Genomic DNA, 19,240 nt, shown 5'->3' on the forward strand with positions numbered 1-19,240 from the left:
AATAATTATTGATAGATATGTAGTTATTGTCATTTTATTATTCTTAGTTTCTTTCTTTTGTTTTTTTTTCTTCTTTGGTTTTAAAGAAGTCCTGCTAGCATTCCTTGTAACACTGGTTTGGTGGTGATGAACTCCTTTAGCTTTTTTTTTTTTTTTGTCTGGGAAGCTCTTTTTCTGTCCTTTGATTCTAAATGATAGCTTTGCTGGGTAGAGTAATTTTGGTTGTAGGTCCTTGCTTTTCATCATTTTGAATATTTCATACCAGTCCCTTCTGGCCTGCAAAATTTCTGTTGAGAAATCAGTTGACAGTCTTATGGGAGCTTCCTTGTGGGTAACTAACTGCTTTTCTCTTGCTGCTTTTAAGATTCTTTCTTTGTCTTTAACCTTTGGCATTTTAATTATGATGTGTGTTGGTGTGGGCCTCTTTGAGTTTGTCTTGTTTGGGACTCTGCTTCCTGGGCTTGTATGTTTATTTCCTTCACCAGGTTAGAGAAGTTTTCTGTCCTTATTTCTTCAAATTGGTTTCAATTCCTTGCTCTCTGTCCTCCTCCTGGTGCCCCTAATGCAAATGTTATTACACTTGCTGTTGTCCCAGAGGCCCCCTTAAACTATCCTCATTTCTTTGGATTCTTTTTGCTGTTCTGATTGGTTGTTTTCTGCTACCTTATCTTCTAAATTACTGGTTTGATCCTCTGTTTCATCTAACTTACTGTTGATTCCCTCTCGTGTATCTTTATATCAGTTGTCATATTTTTCATTTCTGACTGTTCTTTATGTTTTCTATCTCCATTTTTATGTTTCTTATCTCTTTGTTGAAGTTCTCCCTGAGATCATTGAGTGTCCTTGTAACTAGTGTTTTGAACTCTGAGTCTGGTAGATTGCTTGTCTCCATTTTGTTTAATTCTTTTTCTGGAGTTTTGTTCTGTTCTTTTATTTGAGACACATTTGTCTCCCCATTTTGCCTCCATGTGTTTGTTTCTATGTATTATGCATGGTTCTATGCTGTTATGTCTCCCAGCCTTAGTATAATGGCCTTCTGTTGTAGGTGTTCTGTGGGGCCCAGTAACCCAGTCTTCCCGGGTTACCTGAGCTAGGTGCTCCAGGCATGTCCCTTGTTGGGTTGTGTGTTCTCTATTTTCGTAGTTGAGCGTTGTTTGCTGTTTGCGTGTCAATGGTAGGGATTGACCCTCAGGGTGATTGGTTATGGAGACTGGCCATGACTACAGTGGAGGAGCTGTTGTGCAGGAGCTGATGCTACAGAGCAGGATTTGCTTTAACAAGGCTTTGGTGCCTTCCCAGTCTGTGCTTTGGGTGTGTCATTTTCAGAAGTTGCCAGGTGATGCTCTGCCTCAGTCCAAAGCTGGCCACCAGGCATTCTGGCCACAGGGTCTCCTTGAAGGAGCCCTGTTGCAGGCCAAGTTGAGCCACAACTCGTGCCTTGTCCAGGGCCACCTGGCATGTGTCAAAGAGCAATCTGCACATGGCTGCCACCTATACTGGGCTTACAGGGGCCCAGGAGAGGCCAAGCCACAAACCGAGGCCAGATGCCACTATTGCCAAACTTGGGGCTGCTCAACAAAGAGGTACGGGACATGCCAAAGACAGATGCTGCTTGTTTGGGTTTTGTGAACCTTTGAGAGATTTTAGGAAAGTCCACAGCGTGAGGCAAGACAGGCCATTCGTATGGATAAGCCACTGGAAGTGACTTGGGTGTACCCGTAAGTGGGTGCTGTCTCGGAAACACAAGAGTGGAGTGGAGGAATGGTGTTAGCAAGGTTGACAGAGACTCAGATATAGCAGCTACCTGCACCTGCACTCTGGGAGTGGGGAGGGCTCAACAAAGAAACAATGGATTCTGCAAGCAGTACTGTCTGGGAGAAAGATGCCCCTCCAGTCCTTGCCCTGAATCCAGACAATAACAGCTCCTCCACATATGTCCTTGGCACCTTTTGAGCTGCTGCTCCCGCACTGGAGCTCAGCGCGAGTGAGTTCGCCAGCGAGTAGGTCTGTGTGCTGTTTCTTTAATAGGAGTGCTTGGGATTCCAGCTACCCTCGCCTCACTCAGCCACATCTCCCCTGGTCTTCACAGCCAGAAGTTATGGGGAATTCTTTCCCTAGCACTTCTTTCCCTAACCCTGCCCTGGGGAGGCTGGTATGGGGCTGGGACCCCTCACTCCTCCATGGGGGGTATCTGCAGCCGAGATACCCCTCCCGATTTTTAATGATTACACGTAGGTGTGGGACCAGCCTGTTCTACGTCTCTGCCCCTCCTGCCAATCTTGAGGCAGCCTCTTCTCTGTTTCTTTACTTGTAGGGCTTCAGTTCAGGTAGACTTCAGGCGATTTTCAGTGGTGGTTGTTCTGTAATTTAGTTGTAATTTTGATGTGATAGTAAGAAGAGGCAACCACAGCGTTTACCTACTCTGCCTCCTTGTCGAAAATCCTGTTTTTTTCTTGCCCTTTGATTGAGACTTCCTGGAGAATTCCTGGGTGAAAGAAATAGTATATCTTTTATCTTTGAATCTAATGCTGTCAATGCATTAAACCTGTTTGGTGCACAAATAATATTTTCAGACACGTTAAAGACATATGATAGTACAACACAAAGAGTGAATCCTCGTTTAAACTATGGGCTTTAGTTAAATATATTTTATCTATATTGGTTTATCAATTGAACACATGTACCAATTGAACAAATGCAAGATGCTCCTCGTAATAGGGGAAACAGAGTGGAAGAGAGGAGTATATGTGAACTTTCTGCTCAAGTTTCCTAATCTGCTCTAAAAAGTAAAGTAAAAAAGACATGAGACTCAGGCATCATCTCATGTCTATGATATGTTTGTCAGATGAAATCTGTTCAGCACTGTTTATTATAGTTTTTTAACCCATTTCTCAAAAAATGATTTAAGCACATGTTTTTTTTTTTTATTTTGAAACTTTTGTTATATTTGGAGTAACTGTTTCTTTACCTCACAGGTGGATCCATTCTGTGATAATTACCATGACAATGGACTGTCAGACTCCTGTACTGGAGTTTCGTCTGGCTGTCTTACCTGTCGAATGGATGGTGCTGACCACACAGCTTACTTCTCTCTAGATGTTGTTTGTAAAGGTACAATTTACGATTTTTTTTAAAATTTAAAGTTAGGTTTTACCTATTTTTTTAATTTTATAGACTGGATTTGGAGATCATTACAGGCATCATTTACAGAGTCAAATCTGGGACATGCTTATTTGGTGAGAGGATTTTAGTGCTAGAACTACTTCTTCAGTGTCCTGGGCTGCATTCAGAATAATACTCCATTTGAATACTTGAGGTGGACCTTTGGAGTTGAAAATAATGTACAGCAAGGGACAGGTGTATAATGTTTTTAAAACTCATATTATCATTTGTTGCATTTTCTTTTTTTTTAAATTTTTATTGGAGAACTGTGTTTTTCCAGGACCCATCAGCTCCAAGTCAAGCCGTTGTTTTCAGTCCAGTTGTGGAGGATGCAGCTCGCTGGCCCATGTGGGAATCAAACCGGCGACGTTAGTGCTATGAGCACTGCACTCTAACCAACTGAACCAACAGGCCGCCCCCTCATTTGTTGCATTTTCATTTATTGGATGTAGTTACAAGTATTTATGAAGTTTTTACAATCAAATAAGCATTGAGTTTCTTATCTAACTGAATGATATTACAATTATACAAGGATACTATATTTTCAAATACTTCAAATGCTTTCCTTTTTAATTTATTGGGGTGATAATTGTTAGTGACATTACATAGATTTCAGGTGTACAATTCTGTATTACATCATCTATAAATCACACTGTGGGTTCACCATCCAGAGTCAGTTCTCCTTCCGTCACCATATTTTTCATCCCTCTTATCCTCATCTCCCTCCCCACACTACCCTTACCCTCTGGTAACCACTAAACTATTGTCTGTGTCTATGAGTTTTTGTTTCTCATTTGTTTGTCTTGTTCTTTTGTTGTTTTTGGTTTATATACCACATATCAGTGAAATCATAGGATTCTCTGCTTTTTCTGTCTGACTTATTTCACTTAGAATTATACTCTCAAGATCCATCCAAGTTGTCATAAATGTTCCTATATCATCTTTTCTTACCGCCGAATAGTATTCTATGGTGTATATATACCACAACTTCTTTATCCATTCATCTATCGAAGGACATTTTGGTTGTTTCCATGTCTTGGCCACCGTAAACAAAGCTGCAATGAACATTGGAACACGTGTCTTTATGGATAAATGTTTGCAGATTTTTTGCATAGATACCAAGGAGAGGGATTGCTGGGTCATGTGGTAACTCTTCGTAATCTTTTGAGGAACCTCCACACTGCCTTCCATAACGGCTGCACCAATCTGCATTCCCACCAACAGTGTATGAGGGTTCCTTTTTCTCCACAGCCTCTCCAACACTTGTTACTATTTGTCTTGTTGATGATAGCCATTCTGACTGGAGTGAGGTGATATCTCATTGTGGTTTTTATTTGCATTTCTCTGATGGTTACTAATGTTGAACATTTTTTCATATGTCTATTTGCCATTTGTATGTCCTCTTTGGAGAAATGTCTCTTCAGATAGTCTGCCCAATTTTCAATTGGGTTCTTTGTTTTTCTGTTGTTGGGTTTCATGAGTTCCTTGTATATTTTGGATATTAGCCCCTTATCAGAGGGACTGTTTGCAAAAATCTCCCATTCAGTTGATAGCTTCTTTATTTTGTCGATGGTTTCTTTCACTGTGCAGAAGCTTTTAAGTTTCATATAGTCCCAGTCATTTATTTTAGCTTTTACTTCTCTTGCCTTTGGAGTCAAACTCATAAAATGTTCTTTGAATCCAAAGTCCATAAGTTTAGTACCTATGTTTTCTTCTATGCAGTTTATTATGTCAGGTCTTATGCTTAAATCTTTGATCCATTTTGAATTAATTTTGGTACATGGTGACAGAGAGCAGTCCAGTTTCATTCTTTTGCACGTGGCTATCCAATTCTCCCAGCACCATTTATTGAAGAGGCTGTCTTTTCTCCATTGTATGTTTTTTGCTTCTTTGTCAAAAATTATCTGTCCATATTTATGTGGCTTTATTTCTGGGTTCTCAATTCTATTCCCTTGATCTATGTGTCTGTTTTTCTGCCAGTACCATGCTGTTTTGATTATTGTAGTCCCGTAGTACAAGCTAAAGTCAGGGAGTGTGATACGTCCAGTATTATTCTTTTTTCTTAAGATTGCGTTGGTTATTTGAGGTCTTTTGTGGTTCCAAACAAATCTGATGACTTTTTGTTCTATTTCTTTAAAAAATGCCATTGGGATTGCATTAAATCTGTACATTGCTTTGGGTAATATGGCCGTTTTAACTACGTTGATTCTTCCAATCCATGAACATGGAATGTCTTTCCATTTCTTTGTGTCTTCTCCAATTTCTTTCAAAAATGTCTTATAGTTTTCAGCATATGGGTCCTTTACAACCTTGGTTAAGTTTATTCTTAGGTATTTCATTCTTTTTGCTGCAATTGCAAAAGGAATTGTTTGTATTTCTTTTTCTGAGATTTCATTGTTAGTATATAGGAATGCAGTGGACTTTTGTACGTTGATTTTGTAGCCAGCAACTTTACTGTATTCGTTGATTGTTTCTACTAGCTTTTGGGTGGAGTCTTTAGGGTTTTCTATATATAGCATCATGTCATCTGCAAAGAGTGACAATTTAACTTCTTGATTCCCAATTTGGATGCCTTTTATTTCTTTCTCTTGCCTGATTGCTCTGGCAAGGACTTCCAACAGTATGTTGAAAAGCAGAGGTGATGGGGCACAGCCCTGTCGTGTTCCTGAATGGAGAGCAAAGGGCTTCAGTTTTTCACCATTAATTATGAGATTAGCTGAGGGCTTGTCATATATGGCCTTTATTATGTTAAGGTATTTTCCTTCTATACCTATTTTATTGAGTTTTAATCATAAATGGATGTTGTATCTTGTCAAATGCCTTTTCTGCATCAATTGATAGAATCATATGATTTTTGTCCTTTATTTTGTTTATGTGATGTATCACATTGATGGATTTGCGGATGTTGAACCATCCTTGTGCCCCGTGGATGAAACCCACTTGGTCGTGATGAATAATCTTTTTAATGCATTGTTGTATTCGATTTGCTAGAATTTTGTTTAGGATTTTTGCATCAGTATTCATCAGAGATATTGGTTCGTAGTTTTCTTGTTTTGTGTTGTCCTTAGAAGGTTTTGGTATCAGGGTAATGTTGGCCTCATAAAATGAGTTAGGGAGTACTGTCTCTTCTTTAATTTTTTGGAAGAGTTTGAGCAGGATTGGTATTAGATCCTTTTTGAAGGTTTGGTAGAATTCACTAGTGAAGCCATCTGGTCCTGGATTTTTGTTTTTGGGAAGGTTTTGGATGACTGATTTAATTTCATTACCGGTGATCGGACTCTAGATTTTCCAGTTCTTCATGGTTCAGTCTTGGAAGGCTATATGTTTCTAAGAATTTGTCCATTTCTTCTAGGTTATTGAATTTGATGGCATATAGTCCTTCATACTATTCTTGGATGATCCTTTGTATTTCTGTTGTGTCTGTGATAACTTCCCTTTTTTAATTTCTGATTTTGTTAATTAGTGTCTTCTCTCTTTATTTTAGTGAGTCTAGCCAAGGGTTTGTCGATTTTATTAATCTTTTCAAAGAACCAGCTCTTTGTCACATTAATTTTTTCTATTGTCTTTTTGTTTTCTATTTCATTTAGTTCTGCTCTGATTTTTTTTATTTTTTTTCTTCTGCTGACCTTGGGTTCACTTGTTCTTCTTTTTCTAGTTCTTTATGGTGTAACATGAGGTTATTTATTTTTCTTGTTTCTTGATATAGGCCTGTAATGATATAAATTTCCCTCTTTAAACTGCTTTTGCTACATCCCCAAAATTTTGGTAGGATGTATTTTCATTGTTATTTGTTTCTGTGTATCTTTTGATCTCTTCTCTAATTTCTTCTTTGACCCAGTCGTTCTTTAAAGTATGTTGTTAATCTCCATGTATTTGTGTTTTTTCTTGCTTTCTTTTCACAGTTGATATCGAATTTCAAAGACTTGTGATCAGAGAATATGTTTCGTATGATTTCAGTCTTCTTAAATTTGCTGAGGCTGATTTTATGTCCCAATATATGGTCTATCCTTGAGAATGTTCCATGTACCCTCGAAAAGAATGTATAGTCTGATGTTTTAGGATGAAGTCCTCTATGTGTCAGTTATGTCCATTTCATCTAATGTTTGATTTAGGGCTGCTATTTCGTTATTTATTTTCTGTTTGGATGATCTATCCATAGCTGTCAATGGTGTATTTAAGTCCCCTAGTAATTTGTGTTTTCGTCAATTTCTCCCTTTAGTTCTGTTAGTAGTTGCTTGGTATATTTTGGTGCTCCCTGATTGGGGGCATAAATATTGATGACTGTTACATCTTCTTGTTGTATAGTCCCCTTTCCCATTATGAAATGTCCATCTTTGTCTCTTGTTATCTTTTTTCACCCTGAAGTCTGTTTCGTCTGATATCATTATGGCTACACCTGATTTTCTCTGGGTACCATTTGCTTGGAGTGTCAATTTCCACCCTTTCACTTTGAGTCTATGCTTGGCCTTGTAGCTGAGATGTGTCTCTTGGAGACAGCATATGGTTGAGTTTAGTTTTTTGATCCAGTCTGGTACTCTGTGCCTTTTTATTGGTGAGTTCAGTCCATTTACATTTAGGGTGATTATTGATATGTGAGGATTTCCTGTCATTCTATCTTCAGTTTTCTGGTAAGGCTGTGTCTCCATTGTTTCTTTGCCATTTTGTTGTTATCTGTTATTTCTGTGTGGTGGTATTCTATGATGTTTCCCTCTGTTTCTTCTTTTATTACAGTATATGTTTCAGTTCTGGATTTTTTTTTGAGTGGTTACCCTTAAGTTTATGTAAAAAAAAGTTTGATATTTAGAGTATTCCATTTTCTTTAGTACGCTTACTTTTTCCATTCCCATATTCCGGTTCAGGCCTTTACTCTCTCCCTTTTTATGTTGCCACAAATTGTCCCTGTTCATGGTGGTCGAATGCCTCCTTTAGTATTTCTTGTAGTGCAAGTTGTGTATTAGGAAATTTCCTCAGCTTGTGTATGTCTGGAAATGTCTTTATTCCTTTTTCATATCTAAAGGATGTCTTTGCTGGATATATTATTCTTGGTTCATAATTTCTCTCTTTCAATAGTTTGAATATTTGCTTCCACTCCCTCCTGGCTTGTAGAGTTTCTGCTGAAAAATCTGATGATAATCTAATGGGCTTTCCTTTGTATGTTACCGTCTTTTTTCCCCTGGCTGCCTTGAGGATTCTTTCTTTGTCATTGATTTTGTTTATTTATTTATTTTTTACCAGACGATTTAACATTTTATTTTTATTTTTAATATTTTTATTTATTTATTTATTTTTTATTAGTTTCAGGTGTACAAGACAAGGTAATACGTAGACGTTCATCATTTATATCACTCACACTGTGAACCCCCCTCCCCCCATCCATTATCCCTCTGACCTCACACCGAGCCATCACATTATATATATAAAATTATAGTTGGCATTCATTAATGTTTAGCTTCTGGTGTACAATGCCATGATCGTTGATTTTAGACAACTTCAATGCAATGTGCCTTGGAGAAGGCCTGTTGGGATTGAGGTAATTAGGTATTCTGTTTGCTTCTTGGATTCGAGGATCCAGTTCTGTCCACAAGTTTGGGAAGTTCTCATCAACAATTTGTTTGAATATATTCTCTTCTCCCTTCTCTCTTTCTTCTCCTTCTGGTATGCCCATTATTCTTATATTGCTCTTTCTGATAGAGTCAGTAAGTTTTTGTAGAGTTCTTTCATTTCTTTTAAGTCTCAAGTCTCTTTCTTCTTCCATCTGTGTAATTTCCAGGTTTCTATCTTCGATGTCACTGATTCTTTCCTCCATCTGGTCAACTCTACTGCCTAAGCTTTTATTTCATTCTTAATGTGTTCTATTGAGTTCTTAATTTCCAGAAATTCCATGTGGTTCTTTTTTTAAAATTTCAATATCTTTCATAAAATGTTCATGTTGTTCTTTGATTGTGTTTCTGAGTTCACTAAATTGCCTTTATGTGTTTTCTTGCATCTCTTTGAGTTTTTTCAGAAATGCAATCTTGAATTCTCTGTCATTTAAGTCACATATTTCCATATCTTTAAATTCCTTTTCTGGAGACTTTTCACTTTCTTTCTGAGTTGTCTTGTTGCCTTGGTTATTCATGGACATTACTGATTTATTATTTCTCTTCCTAGACATCTACAGGAGTGGTTTCTGCAGCAGGTTGATAGGAAGAGGTCGTTCTTTTGTTTTCCTATACTTGTTGGTAGAATGTTTTATTTTCTCTCCGACTGCAGCCTTTTTTTTCCTCTCACACAGTAGTGCTATGTTTTCTCTGCACTATTCCAGTCTCACACAATGGTGGGATTCCCTGGGAATCAGACTTCTACTCTGTTAACCGTTCGCCTGGGTTATAGGTGCCACGTCCCTGTGGGGATGCGGAGAGCTTTTGAAGTTCCAAAGCTCTTTCTGCATCTGATTCAGAGCCCGTATGTGTCAGCAGTTCTGTTTACTCCTTCAGGGATCTGCCCAGATAGGTGGGGCTAGGGGCGGGGTGAGTTGTGAGAGGTGGCCCAGAGCAATGGCGGCGACCACCACCATAGTGAGTCCTGCTTCCACAGCTCCCTCCCCTTTGCCGGAACTAGTTGGGCTGCGAATCTGTGTCTGCGGTCCACAGTTCTCAGAACAGCAAATATTCTGTTCTTGGATCTGAGACTGCTACTGTTCCGCTTCTATCACCGGGCAGGTGGGGGCCGGGCGAGCTCTGGTAGGGTAATGATGGGGCGACTACTCTCAGTGCCTAAGGCTTCCGTTCTCTGCTCGGCAGTGAGGGCTTAAAGCACTGTTTTCAGCCTTCTTCCCTCAGTCTTTTCTCCGAGGTCTCTGCTGTGAGCGTTGGGTTCAGCCGTGTTACATGTTGTCCCCCTCAGCCCTGTGGGCCATAAGCGGAGCCCTAGCAGTCTGAGTTCTTCCCTCTCCCGCAACTGTGGTGGTTCCGGGATGCAGTGATCTTGGAGCAGTGAGCTACGTCTGCGTCCTGCGCCTGCATGGCTCCGTCTCCGCACTTCTCCCTTCCCTGCTCCCCCGCTTACGCGATTCTCCCACGTTTAGGTGAATTCAGTAGTGGGCCTGTTCTTCTTGCCTGTGTGCTGTGCAGGGAGTCTTCTGTGGAGTTATTGTTGTTCGATTAGTTATAAATTCCAGGGGAGCTTTACAGAGGCTCACCTCCCACCGCCATTTTGATGACGTTCAAATGCTTTAACATAAGGTTTGGAGATAGCTTTGTACCTTTCTGTTGGTTCGCAAACTAGCCCCTGAACACAGAGGGCAAGGAGAGATGGAAGAAAGAGGCAGTCCATTCCAGATTGGTAGGTGGCAGATTGAATAAGTAAGGGAATTTATAGCCCAGGTTTGTCTTGGGCTTTTCAAGACAAGTAGGTCTCTGCACCTGCCAGCCAGCATGTTAAGAGCTTATATAGAGGCCTTAATGGGGTTCAGTCTCTATTCTGTTCAGAAGGTCTCAATACACTGTACTCTCTCAAGGCTGCGTCCTTGAAACGGCTCTAGCTATAGGAATAGTGGGTGGAATGTTCATTCTAAGGACAGGGGAGGGGTTGAGGAGCCTCCCATTGCTTGGGTCCAGCTCAAGGTCGACTAATGATCATGTCCTCTCGATGACCTCCTCCAACACTTTCCGTGTGTGTGTGTGTGTGTGTGTGTGTGTGTGTGTGTGTGTGTATTCATTGTTGAATTCTATTTGTGATTATCAGATATAACATTTTGGTTTTTTATGCCTAAAGCAATAATTTGTTAATTTGTTTATTCTATTTCAGTTTAATTCATCTCGAGATAGAGTGTCAGATATTGGCAAGACCAAGATAAATATGACTTTATTAAAACCTGCCGGCAAAGAGCTCTTATTCTAATTGAAAGAGACAGATGTATGAATACGTAAAAAGAACATGATGGAAACATTACTGAGCAGAGAAGAGAGAATGATTGACCATTATGGGAAGAACTGGAGAAGGCTGCCTGGGCAAGGTGCTCTCCGAGCTGGACTCCAGACACTGCCAAGCCATTTTTTTTTAACTTTTTTTAAAATTAAAGTTTATTGGGGTGACAATTGTTAGTAAAGTTACATAGATTTCAGGTGTACAATTCTGTATTACATCATCTATATATCACATTGTGTGTTCACCAGCCAGAGTCAGTTCTCCTTCCATCACCATATATTTGACAGGCTGGATTTTGAAAGATAAATAGAGGTAAAAATTTTGTACCTGTTTAAGTCCAATTTTCTGCCATTTAGCTTGGATACAAAAGAGGAAGTTAGTTTAGCCACACCTGACAGCTTTCTATTTTACTTTTATTGGAAGTGAAAGCCAGGACTTGACCTTAGTTGTTAACTCTGGAAGTCTCCAAAGGTTACCATCTGTCTGGTGGCAGCTAGAATTTTAAGATTCATTTAGTTAGAACTACCCAATTCTAGAAGTAAAGGCCTCTAATTGCTGAACTCCAAAGGCAATTTCTTGGTCCCTATAACCATGTCAACAAGAAGTCACCACTAATGGTAGCCCTCACTAGGTTCTCAAGATGGGAAGCACTTGAATGTGTTTGCAATGCCAAAGAGATTAATTGAAGGTGAAGAAGCTGTCAGGGAGGACTTCTGGAAGAAGGTCTCTGGGCGGAAAGAGAGGGGGGGAACCAAAGCCTAGGTAGAGGGATTTACTGCTGCAAAATGGTGAATTGGAGTAAAAACATCTTTTTTTTTGGAGGGGGGGGAGAGAAAGAGAGAGAGAGAGAGAGACAGAGAGAGAGAGAGAGAGAGAGAGAGAGAGATTGATTGTTGATTTAAAAAACTGAGCAGCTAATCAGTCATTCTTAGAATTATCAAAATAGCAGTTGTTAATCTGCTTATGAAACCCAATGAAAATGGCAAAAAATACAATTTAAAACATAATAGGACTCTAAAAGAAGGAAAATATTTTTTTTTGTCTCACATAATGGACAGTTAGTTTATTTTCTTTTCTTATTGGTGTTCATTCAATAGATATTTGAGTGCCTCACTCTGTTGCAGGTACTATTTGCATTCTAATGAACTAGACCTCAGACAATCAGCAAGTAAGCAAAAAGAAAAAAAAATTAGATTGTTTTCTGCTCTCCAAGCAAAAAGAAAAAAAAATTAGATTGTTTTTTGAACAAGGTACTGTGATAGTAAAACTGAGAGTAGGGTAGGTTGGGGTTTACTGTAGATAGCAGATTAGGGTAAGCCTCTCTGAGGAGGTGACTCTTCAGCTGAGACTGGAAGACTAAGAAGGAGCCAGCTGGAGAAAATATTCCAACCAGGGAAAAGTCATTGTAAAAGTCCTGAGGTGAAAAAAAACTTGGCATTTCCTAGGAATTGAAGGGACGACAGGGTGGCTAGAGTGTGGTGAGTATATGTGGTATGACTTGAATGAGGGAATAGTATGAAACAAGATTATAAATGTCGTGTGGGATCCAAATGGTGTAGAACCTTATACTGTGTTAAGTACATAATTTACACCATCAGATTTAATCCTATCAGGAGCTTTCTGAGGTAACCTTGGTGTGGTCAGTTCTAATAGGATGGTATAGATGAAAAAAATTGTAAGTAGGTTGAGGAATGAGTGAAAGGTGAATATATGTGCAGACCATGTGTGACCATGAAAGGTGAATATATGCAGGAGTGTGTGAGAGGGAGTAGTATTTTCATGTAAACATATTTCCCAGTGACCCTGCCAACTTAATGGCCTGGTAGAATCTTGCCATTTTTAGGCCCGTGACACGGGCCACGACATGACTTACTGGTCTGCCAAGTGGTTGGCGGGGCCGGCAGTATCTCTTACCTCCTATTTCTACCTGAGACTGGTTGGAGTTAACTGTTCCTAGTCACTCATGTCCAAGGACACTTTGTTTTATCATCAAGCACCCTCCATGTGGTCCGTGGAAGGGAAAAATTAGTTATCTTGTGCCTGGAAAGAGTTTGGAAAAGAGAGGTTGTGGGGACAAAACCCCAAAAAACAGTTTCCAGGCTCTCAGCCTCACATAGAAAGGTGCTGGCTCGGGTAGTAAATGGCCATCAACTGTGATCAGATGCCAGCAGCTGTGGCTAGTTGGCCGTCAGCTGTAAACCGTAGGCCATTGGCCACTAATATAACGGCTGTGGCTACACTAGCAGGAATAGGAATGGGGGCTAGCAAGAAGATGGTGGCTGGCAAGCGTGGACTGCTGTTAGGCAGATTATGTAGATCCTGCTTCCTGTGTCTCCAGCCCAGCCGCCAGCGAGAATATATTGGTTTGACTCCCCTATCTATGGCTCCATGGGTGTTCCTTTTTGGCCTTACCGTGTCCTGCGTTCTTGGGCGGAGAGTGGGAGCTGAGACCCTGCACGACAAATGGCGCAGCGAGCAGGGTCCCCTGCGTGACACATGGCGTAGTCGGCAGGATACGGTGCTGGCCAAAGCTCTCCGAAGGGCAGTGGAGCAGTTTGTGCGTATGAAAGCTCAGTCTGAGGAAGACCAGGAGGAGCAGCTGCCGGAGAGCTCGATTCCCGTGGAGGGGTGGGAAGATGTGGATGGTTCCCCAACCAGCAGAGGCCGGAGAAAGCGGAGAAAGCGGAGGTTGTTGCCACCCTGTGGGCTGGGAACTGCTTGCTGAGGCAGCCCGGATGCGGGACTTGTCCCGGGAGGAAATGCATGCTGAGTCCTCCATAGGAGATGATGGTGAGGTCAAGGTCATCCCTCACTCCCAGGACAGCCCTGGCGAATGACTATGGACTATGGGGAATTGCCTTCTATCACTGATTTAATGAACGCTTGACTGTTTGGGAACATACCACCATGTAGTGGGACTGGTTAGATGTTTGCTTTTGTGTCTTGACTGGCCGCCATTGATAATATGTAAGCACCTTGATGTGAGCCGCTGTTGTTCCAGCACAGTACCCCGAGAGGCCCAGAGAGAGATTGGCAGTGCCCTGGGAGCCCTGGCTGAGTCCAGGAAGTCTGGCTGTGTCCAGAGAGAGTGGCAGTGCCCTGAGAGGCCCTGGCTGTGTCCAGGAAGTCTGGCTGTGTCCAGAGAGAGTGGCAATGCCCTGAGAGGCCCTGGCTGAGTCCAGGAAGTCTGGCTGTGTCCAGAGAGAGTGGCGGTGCCCTGAGAAACTCTGGCTGTGCCCGGGGAGACTGGTGGTACCCTAAGAAGCCCAGGAAGTCTGGCTGTGCCCAGAAGTACTGTGGTGGTGCCCTGAGAAAACCTGGCTGTGCCCGGGGAAACAGGTGGTACCCTAAGAAGCCCAGGATGTCTGGCTGTGCCCAGAAGTACTGGGGTGGTGCCCTGAGAAACCCTGGCTGTGCCCGGGGAGACTGGTGGTACCTTAAGAAGCCCAGGAAGTCTGGCTGTGCCCAGAAGTACTGGTGGTGCCCTGAGAAACCCTGGCTGTGCCCAGAGAGCCTGGCTGTGTTCAGGATAGTGCATTCACCTCCAGGCTCTTTGCACAGGGCCCCTCGCAGAAGACGCTTGTCGCGTAGATTGTGAGGCGAGACCCTGTAGGGGTGGAGTGTGGGGACAAAACCCCAAAAAACAGTTTCCAGGCTCTCAGCCTCACGTAGAAAGGTGCTGGCTCGGGTAGTAAATGGCCATCAACTGTGATCAGCTGCCAGCAGCTGTGGCTAGTTGGCCGTCAGCTGTAACCCGTAGGCCATTGGCCACTAATATAATGGCTGTGGCTACGCTAGCAGGAATAGGAATGGGGGCTAGCAAGAAGATGGTGGCTGGCAAGCGCGGACTGCTGTTAGGCAGATTATGTAGATCCTGCTTCCTGTGTCTCCAGCCCAGCCGCCAGCGAGAATATATTGGTTTGACTCCCCTATCTATGGCTCCATGGGTGTTCCTTTTTGGCCTTACCGTGTCCTGCGTTCTTGGGCGGAGAGTGGGAGCTGAGACCCTGCACAACAAATGGCGCAGCGAGCAGGGTCCCCTGCGTGACAGAGGTAGATTATTGCTGACTGTAGTTCAGATTTTACCATGATAGTGAGAACTCTGTTGACTGCAGTGGGAATTACGAAGTGGAAGTTGATCATCCTGGCTCAAGTTTTTGTCTTTTTATTAACCAAGTTTTTAAAAATACAAAAAATGTGAAAGAATGTTACAGTGAATAACCATGTAACTACCACCTGGAATCTATCATTAATGTTTTCATTATACTTGTTTTACCACATATATTACCTTTTAGTCGTCATTCCATCCACTCATCAGTGTATCTTATATTTTTGAAAGTAAAATGTAAACATTTATATAGCGTCTCCTGAATACTTCAAAATGTATATCAGCAACTCAAGTTCAATAATTGTTTATGGATTTTTCTGAGTTTCTCTGGGTTTTGACAAGTGCATATACCTAAACACTACCCTCATGCCCTTCCCCAGTCAGTCCCTGTCCCCACTTCCCAGGAAAACAACGTTCTGGTTTTTTTCCACCGTAGATTTACTTTTCCTGTCTAGAATTTTAAATTCATCTATATTGTTGCATATGTGTGTAGTTCATTCCATTGTATTGAATATATGTTTCTCCATTTTCCTGTTTTTCGTTGTTGTTTATTTCTTTGTTTGTTTGTTTTTACTTTACATGGCTTTTTAGTTTATTTTTTGGTGGTAGACCAGGAAGGTTGTGTAGCCAAGGATAGAGAGACAAATGACATTTAGCAAGCATTTACTATATGACAAGCATAGTTTAAGCACAGTACCCACTGAAACTCAGGCACGTGTGAACATTTTCATTTTTATGTTTTAGCTACTACCTAAAACAATAGAGTTGAAACATATGATTAACTCACTTTGAAATTGGTCCCAACTAATCAGAAACAGTACATAAAATTTCAGCTGTGACTTTGAGGAGCTCCCCTAAGACATGTGACTACATATAACTATATAACTAACTAAATAAATGAGGGCATGCCTTCCAGTTGATCCATTATTCAAAAGTTATTGAAGCTGAAGTGCTCAGATGCGCAAGAGATAACTTACCTGCCACCTCATGCAGTGGGGCATGCAGTGGAGGCGGGCTGTTGGATGCATTGGTTAAGCTGGTGAATCAGTTCATTGGAGGTCTGTTAAGAGAGTCTCGACTGTAAATTGCAGAGTTGGAGTTCAGTCCCAGACATCTCTGACTCCAAACACCATCTCCTAAAATACTTAACTATGTCGACATAAGAAATGTCGAAACCTGTAGAGAATATTTATGAGTTTCTTAGAGCCAAACTGACAATTGCCAGGAAGCAAAATTTCAACAAATTGAGAAAATGCTCTCTATTTTCCTGTTGAAGGTCATGCTGGCTGTTATCAGCTTTTGGCTATACTGAGTAAAATTGCTGGAAAAAAACAAACAAGTCTTTTGTGGGCCTATGATTATGTTTGTCACGGCTAAATGCTCAGGACTGGGAATGAAGCTGCTGAATCATAATTTAAGGAAAAACATAAATCTAGGGAACCATAGGTTGAAATTTTATGTAGAGTGTACTGGGAAGGTTTTACTGAAAAAGTACATTTTCAGTAAAGACCTGAAGGGGCAGTGAAGACATGAGGTACAGAGGAATTTATAGGTAATTGTAAGGATTTGGCCTTTTGGAGGGTTGTGAGCAGTGATGTGATATGAGGTGAGTTATGTTTTAAGATTTTCACTCTGGCTGTTCAGAACACACTATATGGGACAAGGATGGAATTGGGAAGACAACTTAGAATCTGTTGCAATAGTCCTGGGGCACGATGATGGAGACTTCACTAAAGTTAGTGGAGGCTGTAGGGACTGATTTGATTCCAGAAATATTTTGAAGGTAGAAATGAAAGTATTGGCTAATGGATTTGACATTTGGTGTGAGAAAAGAAGAGTCAAACTTCTAAGGTTTTGTTTGAGTAATGGTAAGGGTAGGGTTTCCATTTTAGAAATGTGGAAAGATTGAAATGCAATATTGAGTACATGAGAAGAACAGCAAGAGCTCAGCTTTAGACAAAACAATTTGACTAAGTACTTGGATATATGAATCTGAAGTTGGTTAGAGCTGCAGTTATATATATATTGGACATATTGGAGTGATCAGGCTACAGATATTATATAAAGCCACAGAAAAGAAACGTGTATAGGAGAGAGAGGTGTCCAGTATGTGTCTTGGGTCATTCTAAAATTTAGTTGTAACTTCTAATCAAGGAAGAACAAGGAAAGGACTATGAAGAAACTAGGAAATTCTGGGTCATAGGGTACAGAAATGATTAGTTAGTAGATATTGCCAACTTTCTAAAGTGGTTGTACCGATTTTCACTTCCAGCATCAGTATTTGAAAATTCCATTTGCCTCAAGTCCTCCATGGTACCTTTGTATCCTGTGTGTGACTCACTTTTAACTAATTGTGAAAATCTGTAAATATTTGTTTATAATTGTGAAATGTATAATATGTAGAATTCATCATCTGTCCAAAACCCCTGAGAAAGTTGTTTCTCTCTGTAGCAATGTGTTCTCCTGCTACTTCTACCACTAATAGCAATCAACATTTATTTGGTGCTGGTTGTATACCAGGCACTGTTCTATGAGTTTTATATGTATTCATTAATTGTCTGTTCAACTCTGTGTGGTAAGTACTACTATTATGCTTCTCATTTCATAGATGAAGAAATCGAGGCACAAAGAGGTTAAGTAACTTGACCAAGGTTGCAAATTGAGTAAGCAGCAGTATCAAGGTTTGAACCCAGCCAGTCGGATTCATACTTGTGCTCTTACTTGTGTATTTTCCTGCCTCTTCAGAAGGAGTTGTGAATGCCCAATGGTTTAATAAATCCTGTGCTGCTCTCAGAAAGATTGCCTTGGGATGCCCAGTTGACACTTTTCCCCAATCAACTTTGTTAACCAGTAGAGAGAATCAATGCCTAAAGGATGGGAAACTTCCTTGCTGACAGGACGATTTACAGGTTACCTGTTTTAAAATGTTTAAAATGTACCTTCAATGTAATAGAAACTATTTTAGGGTACTACAATGTTGAAGTAACTCGTGACATTTAACACTACCAAAAAGAAGAGCTAATTCCAACTTCATTTCTCTCCATGGCTGTTTTAGATTTTCAGCCATATCAGGGTGACCGAGTAGAAGTTGCGTTTTCCATCCAGCCAGACACACGGAAGAGAAAGGCCATCTCTGTAAAGCCTCTGAGACATAAGCATGTGCATGAGGTAGTTTGTTTGCATGTTGCTCTTCTTATTTGTTTCTGCTTCGCCTTCCTGTAGTGACAATGTTTGCTTCTCAGGATTCTATTGGGTGTGTTGAAAAACCTGAAAGAAAATATATTCTTTACCAAAGAGGAGTTGATTATCTTATTGAAAAGGCTGTGCTTCTGAAAGGAAATAATTAGAGAATAATATAGAATACACATATAATTAAGATCTAAATCATGTAGTTTCTTTGGGAAGTATTAAAAAGTTCAGAGAGCAATAAGAACAGCAAAGAAATTGTGTTCAGGGAATTGCTGGGAAAGAATGAATGGAGTGGGTTGTGTGACTAGAGGTTACACTAAATGTTGGGTATGATTTGGGTAGTAGAGACTGAAAATGAGTGGGAAGTTTATTCTGCACAAAGGTGTAGGTGAAGCTTGCACAGACCCTGTTACAGTGTCTGATGCTTTTACATAAACATTTCCATTATTTGTATTCACAGGCCTGCATTACCAGCCTATCTGGAAGAAGTGGGGTGATAGATGACAGCATCTTTTTCACCTTGGATTCTCTGAAATTTCCTGATGGATACGTACCTCAACTATCTGACATAGTTAACGTGGTTGCAGTAGAGAGCATTCAGTCCTGTTATACTTGGAGAGCAATTTCTATGACTCTAGTGAAAAAGTGTTAATAAGAAAATGACATTTTTATTTCCTGTGCAGCTTTTCTTCTCTTGGCAGTACAGAGCTTGGTTTAAATGTGTTTTGATAAAAAATAGTTTAGTAAACCTCAACAATGAATTCAAATACAACCTTTTAAAATCCTGTGTGGGTTGGGTAATAGAGTGTATCTTCTGAAGAGTGTTCAGCGTTTTTCATTATTGATTAAAGACATTTTCATCTTAATACTTTG

General features: G+C 40.6%; 1 protein-coding gene across 1 annotated transcript in view; it reads left to right on the forward strand.

Moving 5' to 3' along the window:
* Positions 1–19,019, forward strand: part of CT55 (cancer/testis antigen 55) — a gene marked incomplete at both ends in the record, with an annotated part of 36,760 nt that extends 17,741 nt beyond the window's left edge. Inside the window, 3 exons of the mRNA XM_081042994.1 lie at positions 2,976–3,111; positions 18,234–18,346; positions 18,828–19,019. Coding sequence (XP_080899120.1) covers positions 2,976–3,111; positions 18,234–18,346; positions 18,828–19,019 — 441 coding nt within the window. The remainder of the gene's footprint in view (positions 1–2,975; positions 3,112–18,233; positions 18,347–18,827) is intronic.
* Between the last annotated feature and the right edge of the window lie 221 nt (positions 19,020–19,240).

The sequence above is a fragment of the Rhinolophus hipposideros genome, assembly GCF_964194185.1.
Source record: "Rhinolophus hipposideros genome assembly, chromosome: X".
NCBI lineage: Eukaryota > Metazoa > Chordata > Mammalia > Chiroptera > Rhinolophidae > Rhinolophus > Rhinolophus hipposideros.